The 26,002-nt window shown below is 32.9% G+C and overlaps 1 protein-coding gene across 5 annotated transcripts in view; it reads left to right on the plus strand.

Moving 5' to 3' along the window:
- LOC136416624 (TOX high mobility group box family member 4) overlaps nt 1-26,002 on the plus strand; it is a 94,610-nt gene that overhangs the window by 56,659 nt on the left and 11,949 nt on the right. For 4 of the 5 annotated variants that reach the window (XM_066401893.1, XM_066401898.1, XM_066401897.1 and 1 more), the window contains exons 2-6: nt 17,860-17,940; nt 23,855-23,989; nt 24,050-24,220; nt 24,542-24,757; nt 24,811-24,926. In XM_066401893.1, coding sequence (XP_066257990.1) covers nt 17,860-17,940; nt 23,855-23,989; nt 24,050-24,220; nt 24,542-24,757; nt 24,811-24,926 — 719 coding nt within the window. Of the gene's footprint in view, nt 1-14,973; nt 15,312-17,859; nt 17,941-23,854; nt 23,990-24,049; nt 24,221-24,541; nt 24,758-24,810; nt 24,927-26,002 lie in introns of those variants that run through there. The other variant, XM_066401894.1, reaches the window with a different exon arrangement.

Consider the following 26,002-nt stretch of genomic DNA (forward strand, 5'->3'; position numbering starts at 1 on the left):
AGTTCTACTTTGATTCTGAATAATGAATTATTGAATTGGTCTATATGGTTCAAGATTATTTTTATTATAAAGGAGAAAATAAGACATGACAAATCCGACAAATTTACTTTTGAACCAAGATATGTTTTATTCAATCATTTTTTTCTATGTAATATGCCGCAATCAATGAAATTTTAATTTTTTTATCTTCCATGGTGAAATCAAAATATAAAGTTCTCGCTTAAATTCTAAACCAACGTCAATCTCAATAATAAGCTTTTCATTATTTTCTTATGAAAGCAAAAATATCTGGAAATATATTTTTTTAGAACCACTCAGTTTATCCATCGATTATATATTAGTAGAGCGCTCTGATTAATTTTTTTTTATGATTTCAGAATTTGTTCTAGAAAAATTCAGTTATATTAGGCGTAAAAGATAGTTAAAGTTTTCCAAAAGAAGTGTTAAAATTTAGAACGCCAAACTATCCAAAACCCACAAATTTTGTCTAACTGAATCCGTCTAGACACATATTTACTTTTTCGCTCGGATTCAGATGCATTCAAAAGTAAACCGCACTTGTGTAATTTGATAACTGAGTTTTCGCAGCAAATATTTTTGAAATTTTATAGATAAAAAATCTCAAAAATTGGAGTTTCAAACAATCCAGTTTATAATTTTTAAAATGTTATCCAACTTTAACTTTCCTAGAAACATGTCTTGGGCATTTATACACTCGAAATTTTATAGCTTAGCAATCTGGCAATCTCTAGACCTAGAAATCTCGGAATTTCAAACGATTCGAAGCTTATAAATTTTGTCTAGCCGAGTCTGACCACAGTCACACTTTCTTTCTCCCTCGGACTCATGCTAATGCAATGTCTAACGTATACTGGATATTTCTGCAAAGTGATTCTCCTCAAATTTAATCACAATTTTTGAAATAACAATTTGAATATTTAATCATGTAATGTGTTCACAATTTGGATTTAATCGGAAGTGACATCAACTTCACTATTTTAAATATGAGGTTTCAGATAATTTTACACGCGCACAAATTACTATTTGCTTTGAATTTCAAGTTTTGTTTTCATTAGTAAAAAAAATAGAATTGTTTAACAATATTTATACGAATATTCAACATCAAAATTAAGCATTCTAAAGTCAATAAAAAATTACTTGATGCAAGTTGAAATGTCATTTTAGTACCATATTTACTTAACTGAAATGTAAGCAAAACTACAAGGAAGGAAATGATTTTCTCGATTCAAGGAAATATATTACGGATATCTAAACCTGAGAATACTCAATATGATGAATTAATTTTTAATTCAAGTATTTACTTTTTGTTGTGCACATTCGGAAAAAAGCATAAAATTTCCTTTACAATGATGTGCCACAAGTTGACATTTGGGTTCAAAATGGCGGCAAACGACGCTTTTTGCAAATGTCATAATATCGCCATGTTTTTCTTGTTTGTATTTATATTAGTGCACAGTTAACTTTTATTTGTTTTATAAGGAATATGAGTACCTAAAACAATATTGTCGATGAAAAGCCTGCGTTATTGCACGTTAAAACGTAAACTGTGAAAAATGTAGGGTAATTTTGACATTTTCAAAGAAAGAACTTTGCCGCCACTCTAGACCCAGTTATCAACTTGTGATACATCATTGTAAAGGACATTTTGTGCTCTTTTTTAATATGCGAGACCTTATAGTTAAAATAGACAAGATGGTGTCACTTTCGGTTAAATTAGAATTCGTAAATAATTGCTTCATTCCAACAAATGGCAAATTGTGAATGTGAATGTAAATACTTGATGAAATATTCAAGTTTTTATTTAGAAAAGTTTTTAGACAAATCCAGAAATAGAATTTTTGAACCCAAGAAATTAAGAAACTTAAGTATAAATCAGCACAAAACGAAGTCTAGGTAACTTTTCTCGCTAAATATAAAATTTTATTACGTATATCCTTCCATATAAATCTGTTCCTTTAAGGTCATTGTCATTGTATCCATATCTAGTTCGAAACTAAAAAGTAACCAACACCCTGAAATTAGGGCCATTTTAAAGACTGAAAGGACGATTACAAATTCTGATGGCTATTGCCAGTTGGCGAATACCCATTAGAAATAATCATAGTGTTTAAGTGAAGTTTGCTGAAAAGCATGGAGAGTTTCAGGGTTCAATGCAACTTTTATTGAATGAAAATTGCTGGCGTTCGCAAAGAGGGGCTCTAATCGAATGAAATCGATTTAGATGATTTGAATGCATATTGGTTTGCCTATAAGGTAAAGCAAATTAAAAAAAAAATATTGAGAATGTCAGAAACATGGAACATAGAGTAAAAAAAAATCTCTTCTATTGAGAGCAAACAGGCAAAGAATACGGAGATGGCACTTCTCCAGTTTGCAGTTGCCTTGCAAAGGTAGTAATAATTAGGCGAGTAAAAGTAAATTTAACCGACATAAAAAGGTTGTTAAAATATTTGCCGGCTAAAACATTTAAGTGGACATATGGGAGTTTATTTTCCCATTGTGTGAGAATCTTTGTAGATCTGCCACTTGTTTGCCATTACGGTAGTATTTAAAACGAGTTTACGGTTGAGAAAATAACAGGTGCCTTAGTTATTTAGCTAAAACTGCTTGCCACTTATTTAAATTTAATTAATCCTTTTTGGGTTTCCTTTACGTGGAAACGGAACTGTCAAAATCAATAATAAACTAATTGGATACAGGTTTAAACACTGAGATCTATTAACGTTGTTTTCAAATATGCGAAAAATATATCATTTTATTTTTATAAATAAAGTGAATATTATGACAAATGAATAAATATTTGCCGTAATATACCACAGCCCATCAAAAGCAACCGAAACATCATACGAAAATAGCAAGTTCACTTCATAATAATGGGTTTATTCGTCACGACAAGTTATTACAGTTAACATGACGTTTTAATTAAAACTTCGTAATAACAAAATAATGAATAGTTATATCTTTCTGATTAAAATCGCAGAATAACGTACAGGTTTCCGATTCAATTGGCGAACCTTGATTTCGACGAAAGGCTTGCATTTTCAGTCAATTCTGAGATATTAACTTTGTGTTTGTTTTGAACAGGGTATACGTAGTTTCGAATTTCTAATTGTAGGTCGACTGTAGTTTTTCGACGTTTTTCATAGCACGCTCTACATACTCTCTGGTTATTTCCAAATATTTAATTATTCTGTTCCAAAAATCATTTCCTTGAAAATAGAGATAAGAAGAGATAGTTTTTTGAGTAAGTTAATTTAAATGAATTTTGGGATCTATTCCGTGAGCGACATAACAAGAAATTCAATGCGCTAGATAAGAATACCTATACTAGCAACAAAATAAACATCTTGATTTTTCCACTGTCATACATTTTAGATTCTTTTAAATTTCTCAGGATCACGAGCTGAAATTTCACCCAGAATAATCGGAATCAAAATAAAAAGAAAAAATTATCTTCCCTAGTGTAGCAAGAGAATGAGTTCGTTCTCTCTATCACTCTCTTCGTTGGACTTGATGATTTTGATAAAATTAATAATGAGAATTTGCACAACGCTATTTATCCTTATCACTAACCTCCTTCTTGGCGACCTGCAAAATTGCGGATGGAAGATACGACGAAGGGAAACTTACATTTGCCGACGACAAACTTGGAACTTGGAAACGCATTTGCATCCCACTTTAGACAAGTTTTGTTATTTAATAAAGTTTACGTAATTTAGGTAACTTAATGCAAGTCTAAATCGTGCCAGATTAGAGGACATGTTGTACAAATACCGAACTAACTTGTGCTAATACGTAATTTAATTTTAAACTTCTATAACTGCGATTTCGGGGAATTATCGTCTAATTAAATTTTGAGACTAAGTATATCATCTTAGATCAAGTTAACTATTTTTTTATAATTGTTAGCTTCCTAAGCAAGTAAAATATAAGAAAATTGCTCTTGTTGAATCAGTTTTTTACTCCACCTTTAACGCGGCTCAAGTTTAAATCGTTTTTATTAACTTTAAAATATTCCCTCAAGAATTTTGAAGAGATTCACTTCCCCAAAAGGATTTAATCTTGAGCTAAGTAAATCGAAAATTAATCCTTTAATCTTTTCTTGGTTGGTGACAGAATAATGCAGCATTTGCCCCAATTATATATTTAATTCTGAGTTCCTCAACGTCTTATTTATTTACGCTTCAAAGCATTAAACAATCCATTCATAAATCACTAATTTCTCCCAAAAAGGTGTAAATAATCTTGGTGTAATATCCAATAATCTTGGCTAATAAATCAATTAAACCCATCGATTACATGTGGTGAAATTGCATTCCTCAATGCTGGTTTTTACCGGCCTAGCACACTTAAACAGGTTTCCGCTATCACCTTCTCACTCGAAGCTTAAAATAGGCCGTACAAATGAATTATGCATGAAGACAATAATAAAATATGATTTTTCATGAATCTTATGAATAAGTAATTTTGCATACGATAAAGCACATTAATGTATTAACCTAATAATGCCAGAGTGGGGTTTATGTCTTTAATACTAAGTTGATTTGCTGACGAAAGTACGTGCTAATCATATCATTTTGATTACTCTCAAAAATGTATGCACCATAGGAACAATTAAAATGTTAATACATAAATAACTTATAAGAGGAAAAGCAGCACATAATTAAAATTCATGGGGACATAAATATAAATAAATGGATTAAACTGGCACACAAAGTAGACGTAATTAAAAGTATAATGAATATTAATGTGGCCTGCTCGTCTCCACAAAAGAACACGGTAAAATCTCCGGGATTATAAACCTTTTTTGAATTTACAGTTCCGAAGCATGGAAAACATTTATTTCCTTCGAATAGCTTTTGTAGAACCGAAAAATCTGGTAAGTAACAATATAAACAAACTAACCGACACATTCTATACAAACACAAAACAATAAGCTGCAGATTTATATTCATTCAAAAAGTGTGATGCAACAACATATACATAGATCTATTCATTCATCACAACATAAAAGCGTGACTACAATCAATAAATAACATGAAAATTCCAGCTTTCCTACACAAACAACTAAGACAACACACCACGATATCCTATTAAAATTTCTGCTATTGTAAGCAAATAATTTAAATTTTGCATACATAAAAGATAAATTCCAACTGGGGCTTGAATTGCTCGGGGGATGAGGGAGGCGAAATGGGGGGAAGTTTAATGGCATTTCTATTCCGGCGATGGTCAAACTTTTACAAGATGGTGAAGGTTTTTGAATTAAGAGTTTTGCACTTATAGAATTTTTGTGATGCTAGGAATGTAGACACATCTAAAAAAATAGTAGTAAAACAATAAAGTTATAATGTTTAGATTTTGCTGGGCTTCAGTGAAACAGTTTGGGATCCGCTGTAGATTGGGGCGAAAAGAAGGAACAAGGCATAAAAGCAAAGAATGGTCGATAAAAAAGGGATTTATTTAATAGAAATAAACATGACAGAATTTCGAATCTAATTAAGGAGTTGGATTATTTTCCTCAAAATAAATTGTAAGCTTAGTTAATTTAAATTCTTGTCGAGAAAATACAGGTTTTTTTCTCTTTTCTGGTACTTGTACTAAATAAATGGCCATTCTTGAAGGAAAGAGGAACTTAGGACATTTCAGCCGAGGATAAATGATATTTACTCAACTAGCATAATAGTGATTCACTGTGTAAGAGCTAAACTTGCATCCGTAGAATAATGGTAAGAAACTATGTATAAACATTTAATTGGAGCAATTTTTTTTAACTTGTTCGAGGAAGTAGGTTCTGAAGGCGATTAAATAGGAAATTTACTTTTAGCTACTCGTTAGTCTGACGATGTAATAGGATTCTTAATGGCACAAAATATCCAAAAATAAAAATCACTTATCTGACCCACTATGAGAGTACTTCTCCGTGTACAGGGTGTTTGGTAACTCGACACATTCCTTTAAGGGAGTGATAGAGTATGAGGACTAAATTTAACCCAACACATCTTAGTACCAAAGTCGATAATAATAAAGATACAGAATATCAAAGTTGAAGAAATAAATCATGTTTTCTTTAATATTTTGCGAGTGTATTGACGAGTACTTCTCTATATATACAGGGTGTCCAGGAATAACTTCGACAAAATGAAAGGAGTGATTCTACGTAAAAAATTATGAAAAAAAGTTCCTATTAACTTGTGCCCGGAAATGTTTTTTCAAGAGGCTACATCTCTTTAAAGATGGCGGTCTAAAAACAGATTTTTGACTAATTATTCTAAAACTACTTTACATCTACACTTCAAATTTGGTACACGAAAAAATCTCGAAACAATTTTTTTTATTTCTAGAATAGAATCACATTATCTTTAAAAATTTAAATTAGTTTCTTGACGGAAACTTAATATTTTGTAGGATAACCTTTATTTTTTATAACTTCTAGACATCTAATGTGTATTGTTTCTATTAGACTATGACACTTATCGACTGAAATATCTTGCCAAGCTTGTGTTACCACCCAGAGTTCATTTAAATTGGAAGGGTTTTTATTCACTATCGCTATTTTAAAGTCTTTCCACAAATTCTCTATCGGATTTATGTCAGGACTCTGGGCAGACCAGTCCAAAACATCAAAGTGATGATCTTGGAACCACTATTTCACCAAATGAGCCGAATGTTAAGGGTCGTTATCATGCAAGAGCTTCCATATAAGAGGCAAATTCTCGTCTGCAAATGGTTCCATTATATTTTCCAAAATATCTTTATAATAGTATTAATATATTTTTCCATGAATTCTAACGATCAAACCAACCCCATGCCATGATATGGCTTCCTAAACTAAAATATTTCCACCAAAATGTTTAATAGTTTTTAATGTATAACGAGGATCTAAAGTTCAATTTTTGGGACGACGTACGTATATTTTTCCATCTAAAGAAAAAAGATTAAATTTCGATTCGTCGGACCACAAGACATTTTTCCAAAATTGGAATGGTTTGTGCAATGGATAAACGTCTTTTCCTATTTTTTAGAGAAACAAGTAGCTTCTTTACGGCGATACACCCTCGAAGATTTTAATCGTTCAAACGTCGACGTATTGTCCTGGCTGATATGTTCATGTTGTAGATGGAGCTCGCTTCATGTTTGATTTTATTAGAAGTTAAAAATGAATCAATTTTACTTAATCTTATAATTATTCTATCGTCCATTGCCGTTGTTTTTCTTGGCAGACACTTTTTTTTGGGGGGGGCTGTCGTGTGTTTAGTTCTTCATAGTGCCTAACCGCATTCCGCACTTTACAACGAGAACAATTTAAAGTTCGAGCGATATACGAAATGTTGTTATTTTGGTGCTTCATCCGAATTATTATTCATCGTTCTTTTTGCACTGCAATGTTTACTTTTTCCCATTATTCGCTATTACAAAAACTGGATTTTCATTTATCAACACAATCTCAAAGTAATACTACAATTATCGGAAATGTCAAAGAAATATGAAATGAACAGCTTATTGCTGTATTCAAATTTTCATAGGTTTCTTATTTCTAAGATCACATGGTTTAAGGGTAGTTCACAATATTTTTGCGATTCTAAGCAATACATAAATTCAAGGTAAGTTATGTATGGCAAATCGAATAACACATATCGTATTAAATATTTTATAAATATTTTCATTCTCATTATGCAGAATATATACGAGAAATCGACAAAATTTATTTATCTTAATGAGGTGAGTCAGATCAATTAGTTTTACTATTAATCTAAAACAATCACGATGATCTCGTCCATGTCATACAAAATGCCTTATAAAATACTTAATGCCATACAAAATTTGGAAGCAAAAGTCTCTTATGGATAATTTTTTTTTTAGTGTAGAATCCACATTTCTCACTTATTGCACAGGCAACATTCATGTTTGTCGTAAATGGTAGGTACATAGAAGATTCATTATTTTCAATTCAGTTCTTTTAATAAATTTTTTGAATTCTTGCATCGATTGTTGGATAGTTATGGAAGATTTTATTCTTAGTATCCTTATAGGGTCCTTTTACTTTTTTAGTGAAGTGGGGCTGGATTCATGTTTGCGTTTTCTAAAATTTTTTGTTGCATACTTTCTGGACACATTTGAATCAGTTTCGCCCCGTTTTTAGTATTTTCAGGGATTTTTTATGCTGTAGCACCTTTTTTTAATCTAATAAAAATTTTGGCTCTTTCCAAAGTAATTTTATGATTCGATTTGGATGTAAAAGTAGCCAAATTAGTGTTTGCCATTTTTTACATATCATATGTAGTTAAACATCATGCTTCAAGTTTTATTTTTTCAATAAACTGAAGTATCTGAATTAATCAATAAATGATCTTTTTCACAAATGTGTATGATTAAAAGTGACCTTTTAAAGACTTAAAATAGGCTGCAAAGTGTCACATTTAATGTTTAGACTGTAAAGTAACATTTTTACTACCTAAACATTAAAAGTAACACTTTACAGCTAATGTTCTGAGTCACTGTCGTCTTTTTCTTCAATCTCCGCCTTTAAATCCAACTTCGTCGATCCAAAAACAATAGAATCGGAAAAAAATTGCATTTTCCTTAGCGAAAACGTAAATTTATTAAATCACAAATATCATTATGGCAATAAATTTGATACTTTTTCGCAAAACCTTGTAAAATAAACTATTTTTCGAAAATAACTGACGGATTTAGAACAACGTGATTTAAAATTTTTCATAATTTTCAAATGAATCATTATAAATGGATTTGGCTCTCTAAGCTGTTACTCTTGCTTAATAGTTGTTAAATATTTCATGTTAATTACACTTTAGGTGTAAAATCTAATAAGTGCTATATCAAGGATTTTTGATCGCAAACAATAAATCGCCCTCTCATTACTTTGACTTGGGAATTATTCAACATTAATTGTTTTCGTATAGTTGATTGGAAAGGTTAATAATAAATGTTTATTTCATTTAAATTGGGTCATGAAAGAACATGCATTACGTAATGTAAAACTGGAAGGAATTGTTATGTAATGGCAATATGGTAATGATTCGGTAAATTTTCTCGTATGTTTGATCTGGTGGGATAAACAGTAATTTGTTTATCCACTGACGAGCGCAGTCAGAACGTTAGTGAGCACTTTATTTTTGACAACTCACTAACAAAATTCTACCCGCCAGTTCATATTCTATCAAAAGTACTCATTTAATTTAATATTGTGAGCGATAAAATAAAAATCCTTAAAGCATCGATTATCATCTTTCTAACCGTAATTACCTATCTGAAATAGACAGTTTATAGTAAGTTTTTAATTGTGGCACAAATAGAACAATTCGTCATTTTAAGCTGTTCATTTAAAGGATGTTCTTTAATAACGTATTAATTTCATTATCAAAGTTTTTATAAAGTTGTTAATAAGTGTTGCAGAATAACAGCATAGCAGGTATAGATAAAAACCTGGTATCACGCCAGTTAACCTCAGTAATGATTTGATATAAGTATAATTAAAAAGCATCACTACTCCATTATTAAAATAGCAATAATAAAGACCTGGACATGCTACTTACTACAAACTGTCTGAAACTGTTCATTTAAAAATGATAAAAGAACCAGTTTAACTGAAAGATAATAACTTTTGGGTTACCAAAGAGAAGAAAAGAAATGCAGTCAATAAAATTATAAAACAGGCAATAGCAGTTATATGAATCTGAATAGAGGCTCTGAGGGTCCTTATCTTGCTGGGCATTTAATTATACTCCCGACAAAGTTTTGATTGTACAAGCACAAAAGGAAAAGTATTTAAAAATGGCGAATTACAACAAAAACTAATTTTAACTTTTTAATTAAATTTTCGAGTGTGCCCGTTGACCGAGGCAGTTTTGTTTTAATTTCACTAACTTAATACATAACATTCCTGCATATGGTTCTTTTAGTAATCCAAATCATATTTTATGCATAATTCAGTGAGAGTTGCTCAAGCCTAGTCTGTGATTTAAACTCATATGCAACGCTTCCTTTTTATCTTTGGTTTTATGCACAACAAACTGCATTTATAATTTTTGTATTGCCTTTATTGGTCAATAAATCCACGTTTGAAAAGGGTTTCAATTTTTCGAAGCCGCAAAACTGGAACGCAGTAATACAAAGACCACTTTTGTAACCAGCCTTTTACATTTTTTCCATTTTTTTGTCGACAAAGGGAGTCGAAGTAATAAATTCAGAAACAATGGCCAGCCGCGATCTGCGATATATAACTAAAACAAAGGACCCCTCGTAATGTTTTATTTAGATTTTTAATTTTTTCCGAACAAGAGAAGGTCATGAATACGAAAAATCCGAGCTGGAGGCCCAATATTTAGCACAGTTATTAATTGCCCCTTGTCCTGGAAATGATGTACGATTTTTATTTGAATAGAACCGTGAAACTCGTAAATTTGTACGGATTTTCTTATTTTTCCTTTTTTTATAACATTGATAGTTATATGTTACTTTGAAAAGACAAAATAGACTTGTTTATTGGAGAAAGGCAAACAAACATGCATCTGGGGCCCAATTCGAACGTTAGTTAAAAAACAAAAAAGGGTTAATTAACGATTCGCAGTTTTAGCTTTGTTGCTGCGTTTTGTTTCTTTTCGTTCTACATGGGAGCCAATTTACCTTTAGTGTAACGTTGGGAAAAATAACAGGGGACAATAATACACAAAACATCTAGCACCAAGATAATTGAAAACTGGGCCGAACATTACGTGTTTTCCATTTGCATATTGGGAAGAAATAATGAGCAAACTTTGATAAAATGACAGAAGTTATTTGAGTAACTTTTGCGTTTAAATGCGAAAATGTGGAAAACTCCTGAATGGGAACAATTCAAACTCTTAAGAATACACGTACGAAAACTTGCTTCCCTTAATAATGAATTTTTCTAATTTCAATAAAAGATCCTATAACCATTTCAACAAATCAACCACTTTAAAATCGATTTGAGCACACGGAAAACCCTTTATATCTCAGGAATTCATTGCAAAATGTGTTTTGATCATTTAATTTACTGATATATCAAAAGTGGTGAAAAGGCGTCTTTTAGAACCTTAAAAAATCCGGCAATCAACCCCATGAAAATGATTATTGTTTTGTTCGCCAAAAGGAGGTAACCGCACTGCCTGAAGAAACTGTCTTTCCTTGGGATAAGAATTCCTTTCTCAACAAAAGTGAAATGTCAGGAACTCCCCCTTAATAAATCACTAATATGAAACACCCACGTGGCCAACACGGCACAGGAAACATTGAGAATGTGCAAAAAAGTTACGAAATGTCCTGGAGGTTGGCCCTACCACAAATTCACTGAGTCATTGAACCAATAATCACATACAAAGCTATACCTTAATTCCAAAAAAAAAGAAGCAAAGTACTATAGTGGCAAAACTGCTATCTCTGCATAACAAAACCTATGAGAATCACGCCTACGACTGCTATAGAATGTCTTTTCAACCTTCTTTCTCTAACGATTCAACAGAAAGAAGACTCCGTACAGAGAACAGACTCTCCACAGTCCTACTTTCTCCGAAGAAGGAGTGGAGGTTACGGAATGTAAAACATCAACGAGCAGACTAGTTTCCCTACATGCAGCATTTACTCTAGGTCCAGAAATTCTTTGCATTAGAACAGTGTATGTTCTGGATTTTCCTCTCAATTATAATACACTACTGTGACTTCTTTGAATATTCTGATGATAGTTTTCTTAAAATTTTCATACACCCTGTCTGTATAGATACCTAAATACGACATAAACTCCTAGAGGCCACATTCGCGAATTTGGGAAGTAAAACTTTCCCTAGGACTGACGTCAAAATAAAGCAACCAACATTGTGCAGCCATATAGAATATCAACAAATATACGTCATATTGAGGTCATTCCCCTGGAATATTCTACTCTTTAGATTCGAGAATCTGGGTCCAAGCATTTTCCTCATCTTTGACTTGAAAGAAGTGTTCCTTGGTCATTACGTTCACAATTTATTTTTTTTCTAATGCCACTCGCAAATTCATGTTTTCTCATTTTTCTTTGACTCTAAACACTATGTGGGATGCTTTGCTCTTTGCTGATTTCTTGGTTAATGCTGCAACTAAATTGTCAAACCATCTGCATATACGCCCTTCTTCAGATTTCAAAAAACTGGTCCTAGTATGGAACTTTGAGGATTTCCACATGACGCTCCTAGAATTTTCTCTGTGCGGCCTTGAATTTTCCTGTCAGTAAGGTAATGATGGTGTTTACAAGTTTTTTAAAGCAGAAAGAATTTTTCCCATGGTTGGGTATTATTGTTTGCCTTGATTATATCCATGGGAGTCTTGATGTCTTCACTGAGATTACATATTTCTAATGCTTCTGCATCTAAGCTATTTATGGTGCTTTGCTATTTCATGATTTCACTACGTTTTCTTTTTCTAGCTTATTCTTCAGGAGATGAGCCTATCAAAATTTCCTCTAGTTCTGAAGCGGAGGGTGGTCTAAGATTAGATAGAATTTTTCTAAACTGTCTCGCCTTTTGAACGGACTATCTGATTGGTCTCAGTATTGTTCGAGGTTTCTTGTCAAAGTGAATTGTGAAGTTGTAATGATTGATGATAAGGAAAAAGCAATTTTTTTATTTCTTCGTCAAGATGTGTATAATTTAATTAGACTATGCGATGAAATATTATTTTGTCTTATCTTGCTCTAGCAGTTTATGGAGATACATACGAGAATTAAATTGTTCCAAAGCTGTAATTTCAATTAAGCCTCTAGGTAATTTCAGAACGTAAATCAAATAGGTAAGTCCTCTCGGAATTAATTATACACCGCAATGTTACGAAACGGCTTAATATATGAGATTAGTTTTTGCATCTCAGCCTATGCAATTTGGTGCTCGATCTAAATCCATTATGGTTATAGAAATGATTGTGAATCACGCACATAACTTTCTGATGAAAAATTATTGTTTTTAATTTCCACGTTTTTTTATAAGTATTATATGGCCCATATAAAAGCTATTAAATATCTGATATTCATAAATTAATATTTATGGGGCGAATACATATGCACAAATTGGGTTTGTAAACATCGCTTACGTAATGGTCATGAAAGGCGCAATAACCTTTACTTGTTGTAGCATTTGATAATTTCGATGTTCAGTGATATTTTCACCCACGCTTTGACTGTCGTTCATGTTCAGGACAATGGCTTTTTCGAATCAGGGCACAGAAACAATAAAAAAATCTTTGAGAACCTGTCTGACATTAACCAAGATATTATAACTCGGTCTAAAATAGGAAAGATCGTGTTGAGTCATACCTATAGGTAACCTACTTCTGATGCGTTGATTACTAGTAGCTAATTATAAGGGCAGAAATTAGAAACTTAATGCGAAATACATTTAACGAAAGGGGGGAATAAAGGCTGCACCCCTATTTTTAACCTCCTTTTCCGCCCGCAGCACCGCAGTTTTAAACTCAAAACTCGCAGTGTTGTTTACTTTTAATCTTCATTGTTCAAACTTTAGCCGTTTATTTGTTTTCTTTTTAGAAAAACAGAATATTAATTAAAATTATAATTGTGAAACACGGGTACTAAACAAAAAAGCAAATATTTGCGTTTCCGCTGTTTGGCTGGAATTTTATTTTATAATTCAGACTCTTTGGTTTGCACTCATAACGAATAAGGAACGATTCTTTAACGCTCATTTAGGAGCGCTGTTTTCCTTAATTGTTATCCCTATAATGGAATTTGATATTAAGTTAGGAAATGTAGAGAAACTGAATGTTTCATTATACATACTAACTGAAAATCGCTAAATTCCTAAATGGATAATATTAGTATGAGGAAAACGGCTTTCCAGTTTTGCAAGTTGTTTATTACGATCTGAACGACTGGGGTCCCCTTTTTAGACTTGGACAGCCGGGGGCTCCTTCTCAGACTTGGACGAACACTTCATCTCTAGAGATGAAAGTTTAATTCCCATATCGTTAACTTTATCGCTAGAAATGAAAATTAGCGTTATGGTATAATCTTACTCTAGAGATGAAAACAAAGTTTTCAGTTAGGATAAAGTACTATGAAAATTACCTTTCTTACATGGTCGTAGAAAAAATGTGGTTTTTGGAAAATCATTCTTTTTGCTATATTTTTGGAAATCCACCTTCGACTGTATTTTGGTCAGGGCGTTTGGACAGCCCAAAAAAAACCCGAAATGCACATAATTTCTTTTACACACAAATAGATCGAAACTGTTTGTTTACATGTTAGTATTCATGGCGGAAACAATGACCAGCGGGCGTTGTTATATTTTTACGGCCCGTCGCTCACGGCAACGGGCCGTAAAGCTACAATGATGCCCGTCGCTCTTGGCAACAGATCGTAAAATGAAAATAAGACCTGTTAATTTTTTAACCGCCTTCAATCAAACAACTAGGTATACTATTCTACTGGCATGTAGAAGATTTAAAAGTTATTTGTACGTAAAACGTCGCACATACGAGAGACCAAAAGGATTATGTCCTTGACCGAAAAAGGACCCTCTGGTTCGCATCGGATTTCAAACCTCGACCGTGGGTGTAATCTTATTCTTTCAGCCCTCTGCACGTAAATATCTGTCGTAATCGGGTCTCCCCACACCTACAGGATGCCGTTTAATTGAATTAAACCCTCAACATTTTCCAAAATTTCGCTTTACTTCATACGTAACATCGCATTTCTCACGATTTCCAAAATTTTCCAGTACCCTCCATCTGACAAGCGTCGACATGATCGACATACATCAACATGACGCAACTGAGAGGCAGCTCTTAATTTAAAAAAAAACTCACACTTTTTTGTCAAAATTAAAGCTGAGATCTTTCTCTTTCTCTAATGTCAAGCAGCGGCAACACCGCACTCACTACTGGAAACGAATGCGATCTTGCACAACGCGACGGTCAGAAATAATCTATGACTACGTCGGGTCTGGTCCGAACAGTGGTCCGTGTTTTAACCTAACTTACGCTCTTTCCGGGTCCACGTGCAAATTCATTCAATAATCGGCGAATATTTGAAGGCTGCATGATACCCAACTCAATATGAACCGAATAGTTTTGTGAATCTTCCCATTAATTCCACTTTTGGTTTTGGCAATATTTTTCCGTTTAGTGATAAACTACTCGTGGGCTCGTGTTTGTTTTTCCGCCGAGTAGTAGTACAGCGTGCATTCTTTCGCCTTCACCATATAATAGTGTATATCTAATCAAATATATTGATACTAATCTGTAGTATATTTATTAATTTAGAGGTACGTATAATGTTGGTAAACAAGTAGGTATAGAGAAAGCGAATCTCTTGATATGGGCGGTCAGAACAGTGTGGCAATGCCGGTAAAAATTTACTGTAATGTATAAATCACAGAACAAACCACGAAAAAGTATAATTCGGGAATGCGACTGATGCGAAGACAAAGTGGTTATTAGAGACGCGTTTGTTCGTCTAAATTTCGCATTTCGTGGATATCTTAAAAGATCGGACAGAGATCCTCTGTTAGGAGGATGGATTGGCTCCAAACGATCGACTCGGCGAGGTATAATTATCGGAAATGCTCCTGATGCGAAGACATTAAGCGATTTTAAGAGACGCGTTTGTGCGTCCAAATTCAGCACTTTACGATTATCTTAACAGATGGTACAGAAATACTTCACTGGAATGGTCAATTTATGAGTAAAATAATACTAAAAATAATTATGTGTATAGGGGCACACGAACAGGATTGGGTCGGAACGGTCGACTAGATAGATTATAATTATTCGCAAATGCGATTAATATGAGGACATAAAACACTTTCGAGACACGCGTTTGTGCGTTCAAATTTCGCATCTTGCGATGATCATAACAGATGGTACACATATCCTCCATCAGGAACATAAATATAGGAATAAAATAATATTAAAAGTAATACTGGGCGAAGCAGCACACGCACTGGATCGGCACGGAACGGTCGACTCGGCACGATATAATTATTTGGAAATGCGACTAATGAGAGAACATAAATCGCTTTTGATAGACGCATTTATACGTCCAAATTTCTCATCTTGTGATGATCTTAACAGATGGGACAGATGATACTCTATTAGGAGTATCGTGTTATGAATAAAACAATATAAAAAACAATGGTGTGTAAAGGAGGACACGAACAGGATTGGGTCGGAACGATCGACTCGGCAGGCTATAGTTATTCGAAGATGAGACTAATGCGGATACATAAGCGTTTATGAGACACGCGTTTATGCGTCCAAATTTCATATCTTGCGATTATCTTAACAGCTGGGACAGATAGATTCTATTAGGAGCATCGGTTTACGAATAAAATAACACTAAAATCACTACTGTGTAAAGGAGTACACGCACTGGATTGGATCGGAATAGTTGAATTAACACGGTACGTTCGGATCGACAGAGTATTGAATATGTCGCTGAAGGTACCACGCACCCGAATTGGCATGGACATATTTCTGGCGAGGCGCGCCAGGAGTATGTCCGTCCGACATGTCGGATGAGCCTCTTCTAGAATAAATTCCTACTTGGGACAGGGTATATAAATAAAATAATCGGCACATACACAAGCGTCGGAGTATTCGGCAGATTTTGCCCCTTCAATTATTGTTGCCGTTGTTAGTTGGGTTGTGGTAAACCAAGTCGTCCCGCGGCAAACCAGTGTGTGAGATTAGGAAAAAAAATGACATTTTTCGTTAAAAATTCGAAAGCCCAGTCAATTAACTTTCCCCCTTCTCATCCCCCTCATCCTGATTTGAATTAAAATCATAGAGGTATTTCAAAGTGAGCAAGGTTAGGCAGCTAGGAATATGTATTGTAGCCTAGAAAATTTGAAATGCAGACAGTCTTAAAACTGAAATTTTTGAAAGAATAACTTATTTATTTATACTCAAAATAGGCTACTTTTGCTGAGGAATTAAAGAGGTGTTTGGCGACTAAGCAGGATCAGACACAATCTCAGGAAATTGGAATGAGCAAGATTAAGCATAATTCCAGGAAATTGCAATACTATTGGAAATGAAATTGTAAATGAAGATATTTCAAAAACCAAAATTTTTGGCGTAAAAGTTTGTCTCTTTAACCCCGTGTTTCTTTATTCTTTGCAAATTATTTATCTGCAAAGTATTACGGATTTAAACTGACAAGATTCGAATCGCAGAATAATTCAGTTAAAAAGTCTATTTGTTTTTGACTACATCTGCCTCGTCTTTTTTCTTTTTTTTTTTTAAATACAATTATTTGGAAAGACATTTCTTTACAATAAAAATATAATTGAAATTGTTGTCCTTTAATACTAATGACGTATTTGAGTTAGAATGAAAATGAACCTCAAAATGTGAACATCAAACAGCAATGAAATTTGAGAGACATAATGATGAAAACAGTAGTTATTTACTACTTTACTTTACTTTACTTAGTACAAATAAATTAAGGATTTTTAGAGAGTGGCCAAGTTTTTGAGCGAATAGGCAGGTTTAAGTTACTAGTTTTATACAAAATTTTCTTTAATTTTGAACATATTGTGATGAAAAAATAAGAATGAAATTTCTTTGACATTTTTACAATTTTTTTTAAATAATGGTGTCAGTGGATATTTTTTTTTAATCATTGGAAAATGAAATGTTATTTCAAACATTGCTGCACGTCGAATTGACTTCTAATATATCAAGAATATTTTTTTTTTATTGTTGACAATATTACTATCCCTCATTATTTAGGTACTCAAAACCAAAAGTATATAAAACACCTTTACCTGTATAAATACATGTTATTTATATTTCTTTTTATTGTTTCAGAGATCCGAGAACGTTGACCTTTCCCTAAGTATACCACAGTCCAATAACTTTCAATCCAACGGATACGACATGACAGAACAGGTAAGAATTTGTTAAATTATATAAAAAGTTCCATAACACGATTGAAATACAAATCATTGTTTCTGTAAAAATATTAATATTTAAACCAATTTACCTACATCCTACATTTGATAATAAGAGAAATATAGAGTAATAAAGTTTAAAGTTAATTACATATTTCCAAATATTTCCTTATAATTCTGGAAAATGTCTGTCATGATATGACACAAAGCAAACAAAATAATTTTAAAAATTTGTGAGATATCCAAAATGCAATAATATACAGGGGGTTTTATTTAAAATAAAAAAATTGAATTCTGTTGTAATTTTTTGAAACAACATATGTTTAAAATTATGTTGAACCTATACATCTATCTCGATCTTATAACTTTTATATGCAAATCACTCTTTCATTTCAAAGAAGTTTTGAGATCATCGCTGACCAAAACAATTTGGCACATTCTGTAAAATAATTTAAAAATATATTACCTGTTTATACAGGATCTCATAGGGCAAATATTTTAATAATAGATTTTACTAATGAAATTAAAATTGCTTAAAAATATTTCATTTAAACTCCAATTAGTATTGCTATTTACATGTTATTTACCCCTCACCTATGCCGATTCGTATATCGATGTTACGGAAGAGCAACATTTTTAAAAATGTATTATCTTTTCTTGATAGTTTTAGTACACAGCAGAATGTATGATATAATATCTGGAGCACCTTGAACAGAGCACTGTCTATAACAACAATCCTGCTTGTATAAACTGGTTCATATTGTATGCTGCTGTTGTGTATTCCAACATGTTTCCGCACTCTTTCTATCGGATACAAATAGGTATTTAATCCTCCCTTTCACATTCACCTATAGTTTGCACCAAAGTTTGTAATGTTTGAGACGTTTTTTCATACTCATTCATATCTTCCAACAGAGCTGAAATATCGACTATTTTGAAAGAGGATGACTTACATAATCTGCCTTATCACTACCCCTATTCCTCTCTCCCTTGCCAGGACCTAGCGAGCGAACTTTAATAGAGTTCAGCTGAATACCCGTTGTACGTAATTTATATGACAGCCGAGAAATATGGCTCATAACTTCGTATGAAAATAAAGAAGAATTATATGAACATTATAAATCAACTTCGCGAATTTTTATTTAGGGAGCTTCGGGATTTGTTATTTTTCCCTAATTAAATGTAATGAATTATTCTCCGAGTTTGGGTAAATTTAGTTTAGAGAGTTTCGAAAGTTTGGCTCGTAAAACTTCTAAATTGGAAAATGTAAGTTTGGTACGAATTCAACAACTTCCTTCGGCGGATCGATAGTTGGGGAAATTGAAAATTTAATATGGACTATTCATTCGGTTTAAAGTGCTTTGATTGTAATGGAACGAAACTTTGCAACATGGTCGGGCTGTGAGTGTGACGATTCAGAAATTAATATTAAAAGATATTTTATGCGTTTTATCTAAAATAGAATACCTGTTTGCAAATTATATTTTGCCCGTATTTCACTTCAAAGAAATAAAAGTCGAATACGACGAAACAAATATAAGAGAACAAAATGCATTTTCCCAAATGGATATCTTTCCAAGAAAGTTTCTCGATTTTACATAATAACTTTTCCATTTGGACCTCAGAGAAAGGCGTAAACAGATACACTATGTAAAATTTATAGCGATACTTAAAAACTTTTGATCTTCGAATTTCCGCTTGGTCCCTAAAATATTTTACGAGACGCATCAAAATCAATACACTCTCTTTTGAGGAGAATAATATGAGCCATTTGCTTTTACGAGACAATTTTCTTCTATTGAAACTTAATTGAGCTCGGATTGTAAACATGAAAAAACATTGATTATTATCAGAAGACTGCGTCACGACACTCTTTACCTTAAATAACTCCCATAATTCTTCAGTGCCTTGTTTCACTACTCTGTAGATCCAATGATAGATAATGCAAACAATGAGAGAATGAATATAACTTAGGTCAACGACCATGATTTCAAGGTAACTTTGTGCTCATAGATCATATTTACTGTAAAACGAATGTATGTATTCTCTTTGGAATGGTGGTAACTTATAATTAGATTCGAGCCTAATACGGTTGAATGATATCGATTTTGACTGATTGCAGGGACTTTCGGTAAACTAGAGAATTGAGTTAAACATCATTAATTCTAAAAATATTCACTAGGAATGAGGTGCTTTTTCTATCCAAAGGAATAATTTGCATCTGTCAGGAACAAGATTTAAACTCAGGTAAAATGCAAATAAATTTACATAATGGCGCACTTTAGCGTAATTCATCGCCCCTGGACTAATAAAATTTAATTTAAGGCCTTCCGCGAAAGCTAACGTAACAAAAGAACCTGCGAAATTATTTATAAATCCTTTTATTTGATTTGTTTCTATATTTTTAGAATTTACTTAAATTGTTTGCACGATTACAAGGTGGGTACAATAATTGAGTTATTGTTTTGCTATTACACATTTTCAAAGATAGAACCGGGAAACATTTCTTTAGAGCATCAATTGCATAATAGGTCACTTGCTTAATTAAATTAATGGAAATTCTGAAGACGTATTTCAATAAAAAATGAAACATTTCAAGCTTTTTATTTTAGATGGATTGGTCTAAAAAAAAAGTGTATAAGATTTTTCTTTTTAAATGAAACTTTTCGAGTGGAATGCGCCTTTGAAATCAAAATTTAAAGACAACGTTTCGGTTTTCTGGAACAATCATCAGCCTTTATTTTTCTTGTGGCTGCCATAGAAGATTTCCCAGATTACATTTAACACTTCCATCTACGTTAAACATTAATAGTTTCTGGTCAATCATCGATTAACATGTTGTTAAGCAGCCACTATGAAAAATAAAATATATGATGTAAACGTCACGTGTAAGTAAGGAAAAATTTCCAAATTATGGGAAAATGATTGTCCTTTTTTCGAAAATGGACACGGAGTGGAAGAGATTATACGTTTGTTGAGAGAAAAATACAAATTCAAAATTAAATTTGTGTATTGGTTGGCGCTGGTGTGGTAATTTTTTCCTCGACTCTTTTTCAAAAGGCACAAAATGAATATTACGTAAGATAATTTTCCCATAAATACTCTATATCTACACTTCAAGGTATATTCAAAACTTAATAAAATATAAATGTACTGACGTTTATTGCTCTGTTGACAGGACTACGAGTAGCAAGGGAATATGTCAGTTGTGGAAGTTCGTAAGAGTCAAATACGAATCAAATTATTAATGTGTTGATAACTAAGCTAATTTCTGAAAAAATGTGATTATAGCGCCTCGGTATTAGTCAAATTTTTTATTTACATGGAAACTAATTTGATATTAATGTTAATAGCATATTTATAATTTTCCTCTAAAGGATTACTAGACAGGTTTTTTTATTATTCACAAGCAAAGTATCGTTGATTGGGACATACCGTTGCCTACGGGCTTTAACGGATAAATCCTTAATTTTTTTTACTATAAACATTTAACCAGTATCATTTTTATTTATCTCCATTATTACATTTTGTGATTAAGAGATTTGGATTGCTTGAATTTCATATATTTTTTTAAATTTCGTGTTTTTATGTCCTTGCGTTTTTTTGCCATTTAAAAAATTCTTCCCACCCAATGTTAATAGTACTACTTCCATCACTTCCATAAGCTTCTCAACTTGAACTTGGGTCGATATATAATTTCATATTACAGCTCACAACATTCAGACTTCACTTAAGTTAAGCTCAACATATAATTCATTGAAAAGTAATCAGTGTCTTCACACGAAAGTTAGCGCCATGGTCGTATGCATTCAACTGGGCGCCGCGCTTATTTGAACGTGAGTGTGAGCGTCGCATGACCCCTACTATATAAACAGAATTTAGTCGTAGAAAAAAAATATTAACCACTCTTCAACCATCTTTTATCAACAACTGACCATCAACGAACTTGACGTTTGATGTAATTTGATTGACATGATTAGGAAAACCATTATCGAATTATATTTTCAACAAATTTAGAACACCACACTCTGCAAATACTGCCTGCGGTACACAAGAGGAATCATCATCATCATCATACTACTACTACTACTACTACTACTACTACTACTACTACTACTATTACTACTACTACTACTACTACTACTACTACTAGCGGCATGTTTCATTTTCCATATTTTAAATTACCCAGATAATTTTTAAAGTGGAATTTAACACGGAAAAATACGATTCAAGTTGAATGTTTGCAAATGTTAGTAACGTCAATAATGACAATTACACTAACAGAAGTTAACTTTAAAAATTGACGTTTTTCACTAGTCATATTATTCCCAATGGTCGCCACCAAGTACTCATCAATTTAATAGACATGCGGACGTAAATTTAGTTTTTGTCTGGTCTGCCATAGGATCTGGATAAAGCCTGTAAAAATGACCCATTTGGCACTGTTCAGTATTTATCGCGTGATCTCACCATTCTCTTTTTTCTCCCTCTTTCTTTTTTACATATTTATAACCACAGGAAGCACAAGAAAACACACCAACTTTAATGCCGTTCATTTTGAATTTATTTCACACTAGATATGTTTTGTCTTGATTTTTCGGCAAATTTGACGAAGATGTGGGTAGAAATTTAATTAATTTAAGAGATTTTTAGAAATTTTACAAACACTCTGCAAATTGTACGTTTTAAAGAAGACTGGCAATTTTCTATTGGGGCCAGATAGGTTCATTATGGTATTTAATAATGGAAAAATCACCAAATGGCCTCATGTAAAATTTTGATAATTGAATTTAAAACAATTGTCTTGATTCTAAATTTCATCCCAGCTCGGTCATCTTTTATGATATCAGTTGGTCATATGACTTAACTTTTAAGAATTTCTTTAGATTTTTTGTAACTTTATTTTCAGAGACACAGGCCGAAACAGGAAAATAGTTATCGTACAAAAATCTAGCAATCAATTTTAAATATACAGGATCACAAAAAAATCCGGTCGTCAAAACAACTTTTTGCTTCAAATGATACGCCCTGAGCAAAAATTTCAACCGCGCATGAAAGAGAATCTAAACTCAAAAAATGTACAAGCTGAATCATTTTAAACAAATATTGTTTTCCCCACCAATTGTGCGACTTTTTAATAATGAAATTGTTCAAATTCTTTAGACCAGGCTTTAATGCAAAATATTTTCCATTTAGATGCATGAAGACTAATTTTCGTCAACTACAGAGTTATTGGCTGATCAAGAAAATTGATTTGTAAACACTAATGGTAGAAAACAAGTGATTTTCCGGTCACCGCTTATACATTATTATCTACTTCTATTGTATATATATGTATGTAATTACATTTTGAAATTTGGTAATTCCCGAGGCATTACAAAGTGTTAGAAACTTCAGGGAATTTTTTCGCCGTTCGAATTATACCTACAATTTCCACTAGCTAGATTACTGGACGTTTTTGCATTAGAAAATGTTTAGTTTAAACATATTGTACTGCAATTATTATACTGCCCTTAATAAGTCATGTACTCGAAAAATCTCAACTTTCATCTTACTAGATTTAGTCTTAAAAATAGAATTTTTACCAATAATATAAGCCCTCAGACTTCATCGTGAGTGGTCCCAAAATACCTGTTTCTGTTGCTCTGTGAATGCGACTTATAACATTCCAACCAAAATTAAACGTGATTCAAATGCCATAAATTCGCGAGATATTTCAACGAAACTGTTTCGATAAGTTATGTGACCGTGAAAGCCTGACCTTGTACAAATCTTTGGAGAATACAGTTCATCTGACATAACTTATGTTTTATACAACTTAATTCGTTCCTCTTCCAAGAACAAGTTATCTGTAATTAAATGTCGCAATCAAGGATTTATGTCTATGAAAATACATAATAATTCTTTTTCAGACATTTCATGCGCCCAATTTTGGGGATGAAGAATTTGATATTCCTAATATGAATCATCCACCTCAACAACAGCAACAGCCACAACATCAGCAGGGACATAATGAGCAACAACAACATTATCAACCACCAATGCAGGTATATACCTAGTATAATTTACATCTTTAATCACAACTTCATGAAAACAATGTAATGCAGGGTATGCAACAAATGAATCAACAAATTAACCAACAACAAGATGCCATGGGACTGCACGACCCCACGGGAGGATACCAACAACCATTGTATCTTTCGGGACCGGAACATGGAATGGTCAGTCAGCAATACCACAGTCCTCAACCTAACTATTCCATGTCATCAACCCAACAGGTAAGAATTCATTAACACGTTAAATATCGACGAAGATTTTTACTACTGAAAGTGTTTAGATTATTTAAATTACGAGAAAAATCTTTAATATTATACTATGAAAATTCATATGTAATCAATTGGTAGTTGAGGACTTGTTTATGAAAACAAAATGTAAGAGAGCAGGACAAGTGTGAAGAGAGTGAATCAAAGAGAATGAGATGAAGTCACGGGAAAAGAAAGCGATGTAATCGTGCATAGAAATACTGAACAAAAATTAACATAATTGTCATTAATGAAAACTTCCTTCTACCTAATCAGTAATGACGATAATATTTTCAGCAACAGCATAATAATCAACTTCTAATGATTCATCAGCAACAGCAGCAGCAACATCAGCAGATGATGATGAGTCACGGGCAGCCGCCCCCCGGGTCAATGGGACAATATGGGGCGTCGCCCCAGCACCCCCAAGGACGGGGCAATAGCCCCCCTGCTCCAGGCCAGGAACATACTACCAGTGATGATAGTGATGATAGTACACCGCATCCTGCTATGGCAAGTGTTTCTTGGTTTTTACATAAGAGAATAATCACTGAGTTATTATTCAGATTACGGCCATGAAGCGGCCTAGTCCGGAACCCACAGATCCAGTGTTGGCGAAAGCACAGAAGAAACCGAAAGTTCAGAAGAAAAAAAAGAAGAGGGATCCTAATGAACCTCAAAAGTAAGTAGAATGTTCCGTGTGTTCGATACTTGTGCGGAGAAACAAAATAGACGGTTTTTGTACAACGTTTTCTTTATATATTTTTTTTAAACAGTTAAGTTTACCATGTTAGGAAAATGTGGACTACCACTGATGCATGATGACGTCATACTCACTTTAGTGTGGCGTTAATTAAAAGCTAATTCAATTGGTAAAAATAATACAAAACTAATATGTTTACGTCCCTTTTTATTGTACGGCAATGAAGTGAGATGACATTCAACTCAATGTACGCTTGAAACAAGTGAAATTGCCATTTGATTGCTAGATGTCGAATTTCAATAATGACGGCGATTTGAATTAATTTAGAATATCATTCCATTCTTATTGTTTAAATCTCTATGTTCAATTTGATTATAAAGGGTCGTCCGTGTTACAGCTTTGTCGCGAAAAACGGATTGATCATACATTGAGTACAATAAAGCAGGTGAATTTATAATCCTAGTATAGAATAAAACAGGTAATTTATGTGTTTACTAGGGAACTGATAATGCCTTAACACTGAATGACTAACATGAATTTCTTTTCACTTTTTTAGCTTCTAGAAAATTAACATGATATCAGACATAAAACGTATGTAACGCGTACGTAATGAGATTTTATGAAACGAATCAGTTTATGGCTGAGCGAGTTTGCGAGCGAGTCCATAAACTGATTCGTCTCATAAAACCTTACATTACGTATGCGTTACGTAAAAAAACTATTGCTTTCAGTCAAGGGTTAATGCAATAAATTGCTAAATTACCAGAGTTAATTCCACTTTTCAAGAAAATGTAAAAACATGGATGTTCAGGGTGAATTTGTTACTGAAATCCACCAAATCAAGTCTCTACAGTACAACTTAGTAATAATCTGTTTATTAATTCTTTGTTAGCTGAAAAGTGCACATACAAAGTTGAAATTTTCTCCATCGTAATATCAGCTTTTAAACGAGCACCCCGAATAAGGCTTGGTTGAGGGGGGTGCAAACACATTACCGCCCGAAATAAAAGATCGATTTTAAAGGAAACAGGAAGAAAAATGGTTGTTGGAAAATT

The sequence above is a fragment of the Euwallacea similis genome, chromosome 24, assembly GCF_039881205.1.
Source record: "Euwallacea similis isolate ESF13 chromosome 24, ESF131.1, whole genome shotgun sequence".
In the NCBI taxonomy this organism is placed as follows: Eukaryota; Metazoa; Arthropoda; class Insecta; order Coleoptera; family Curculionidae; genus Euwallacea; species Euwallacea similis.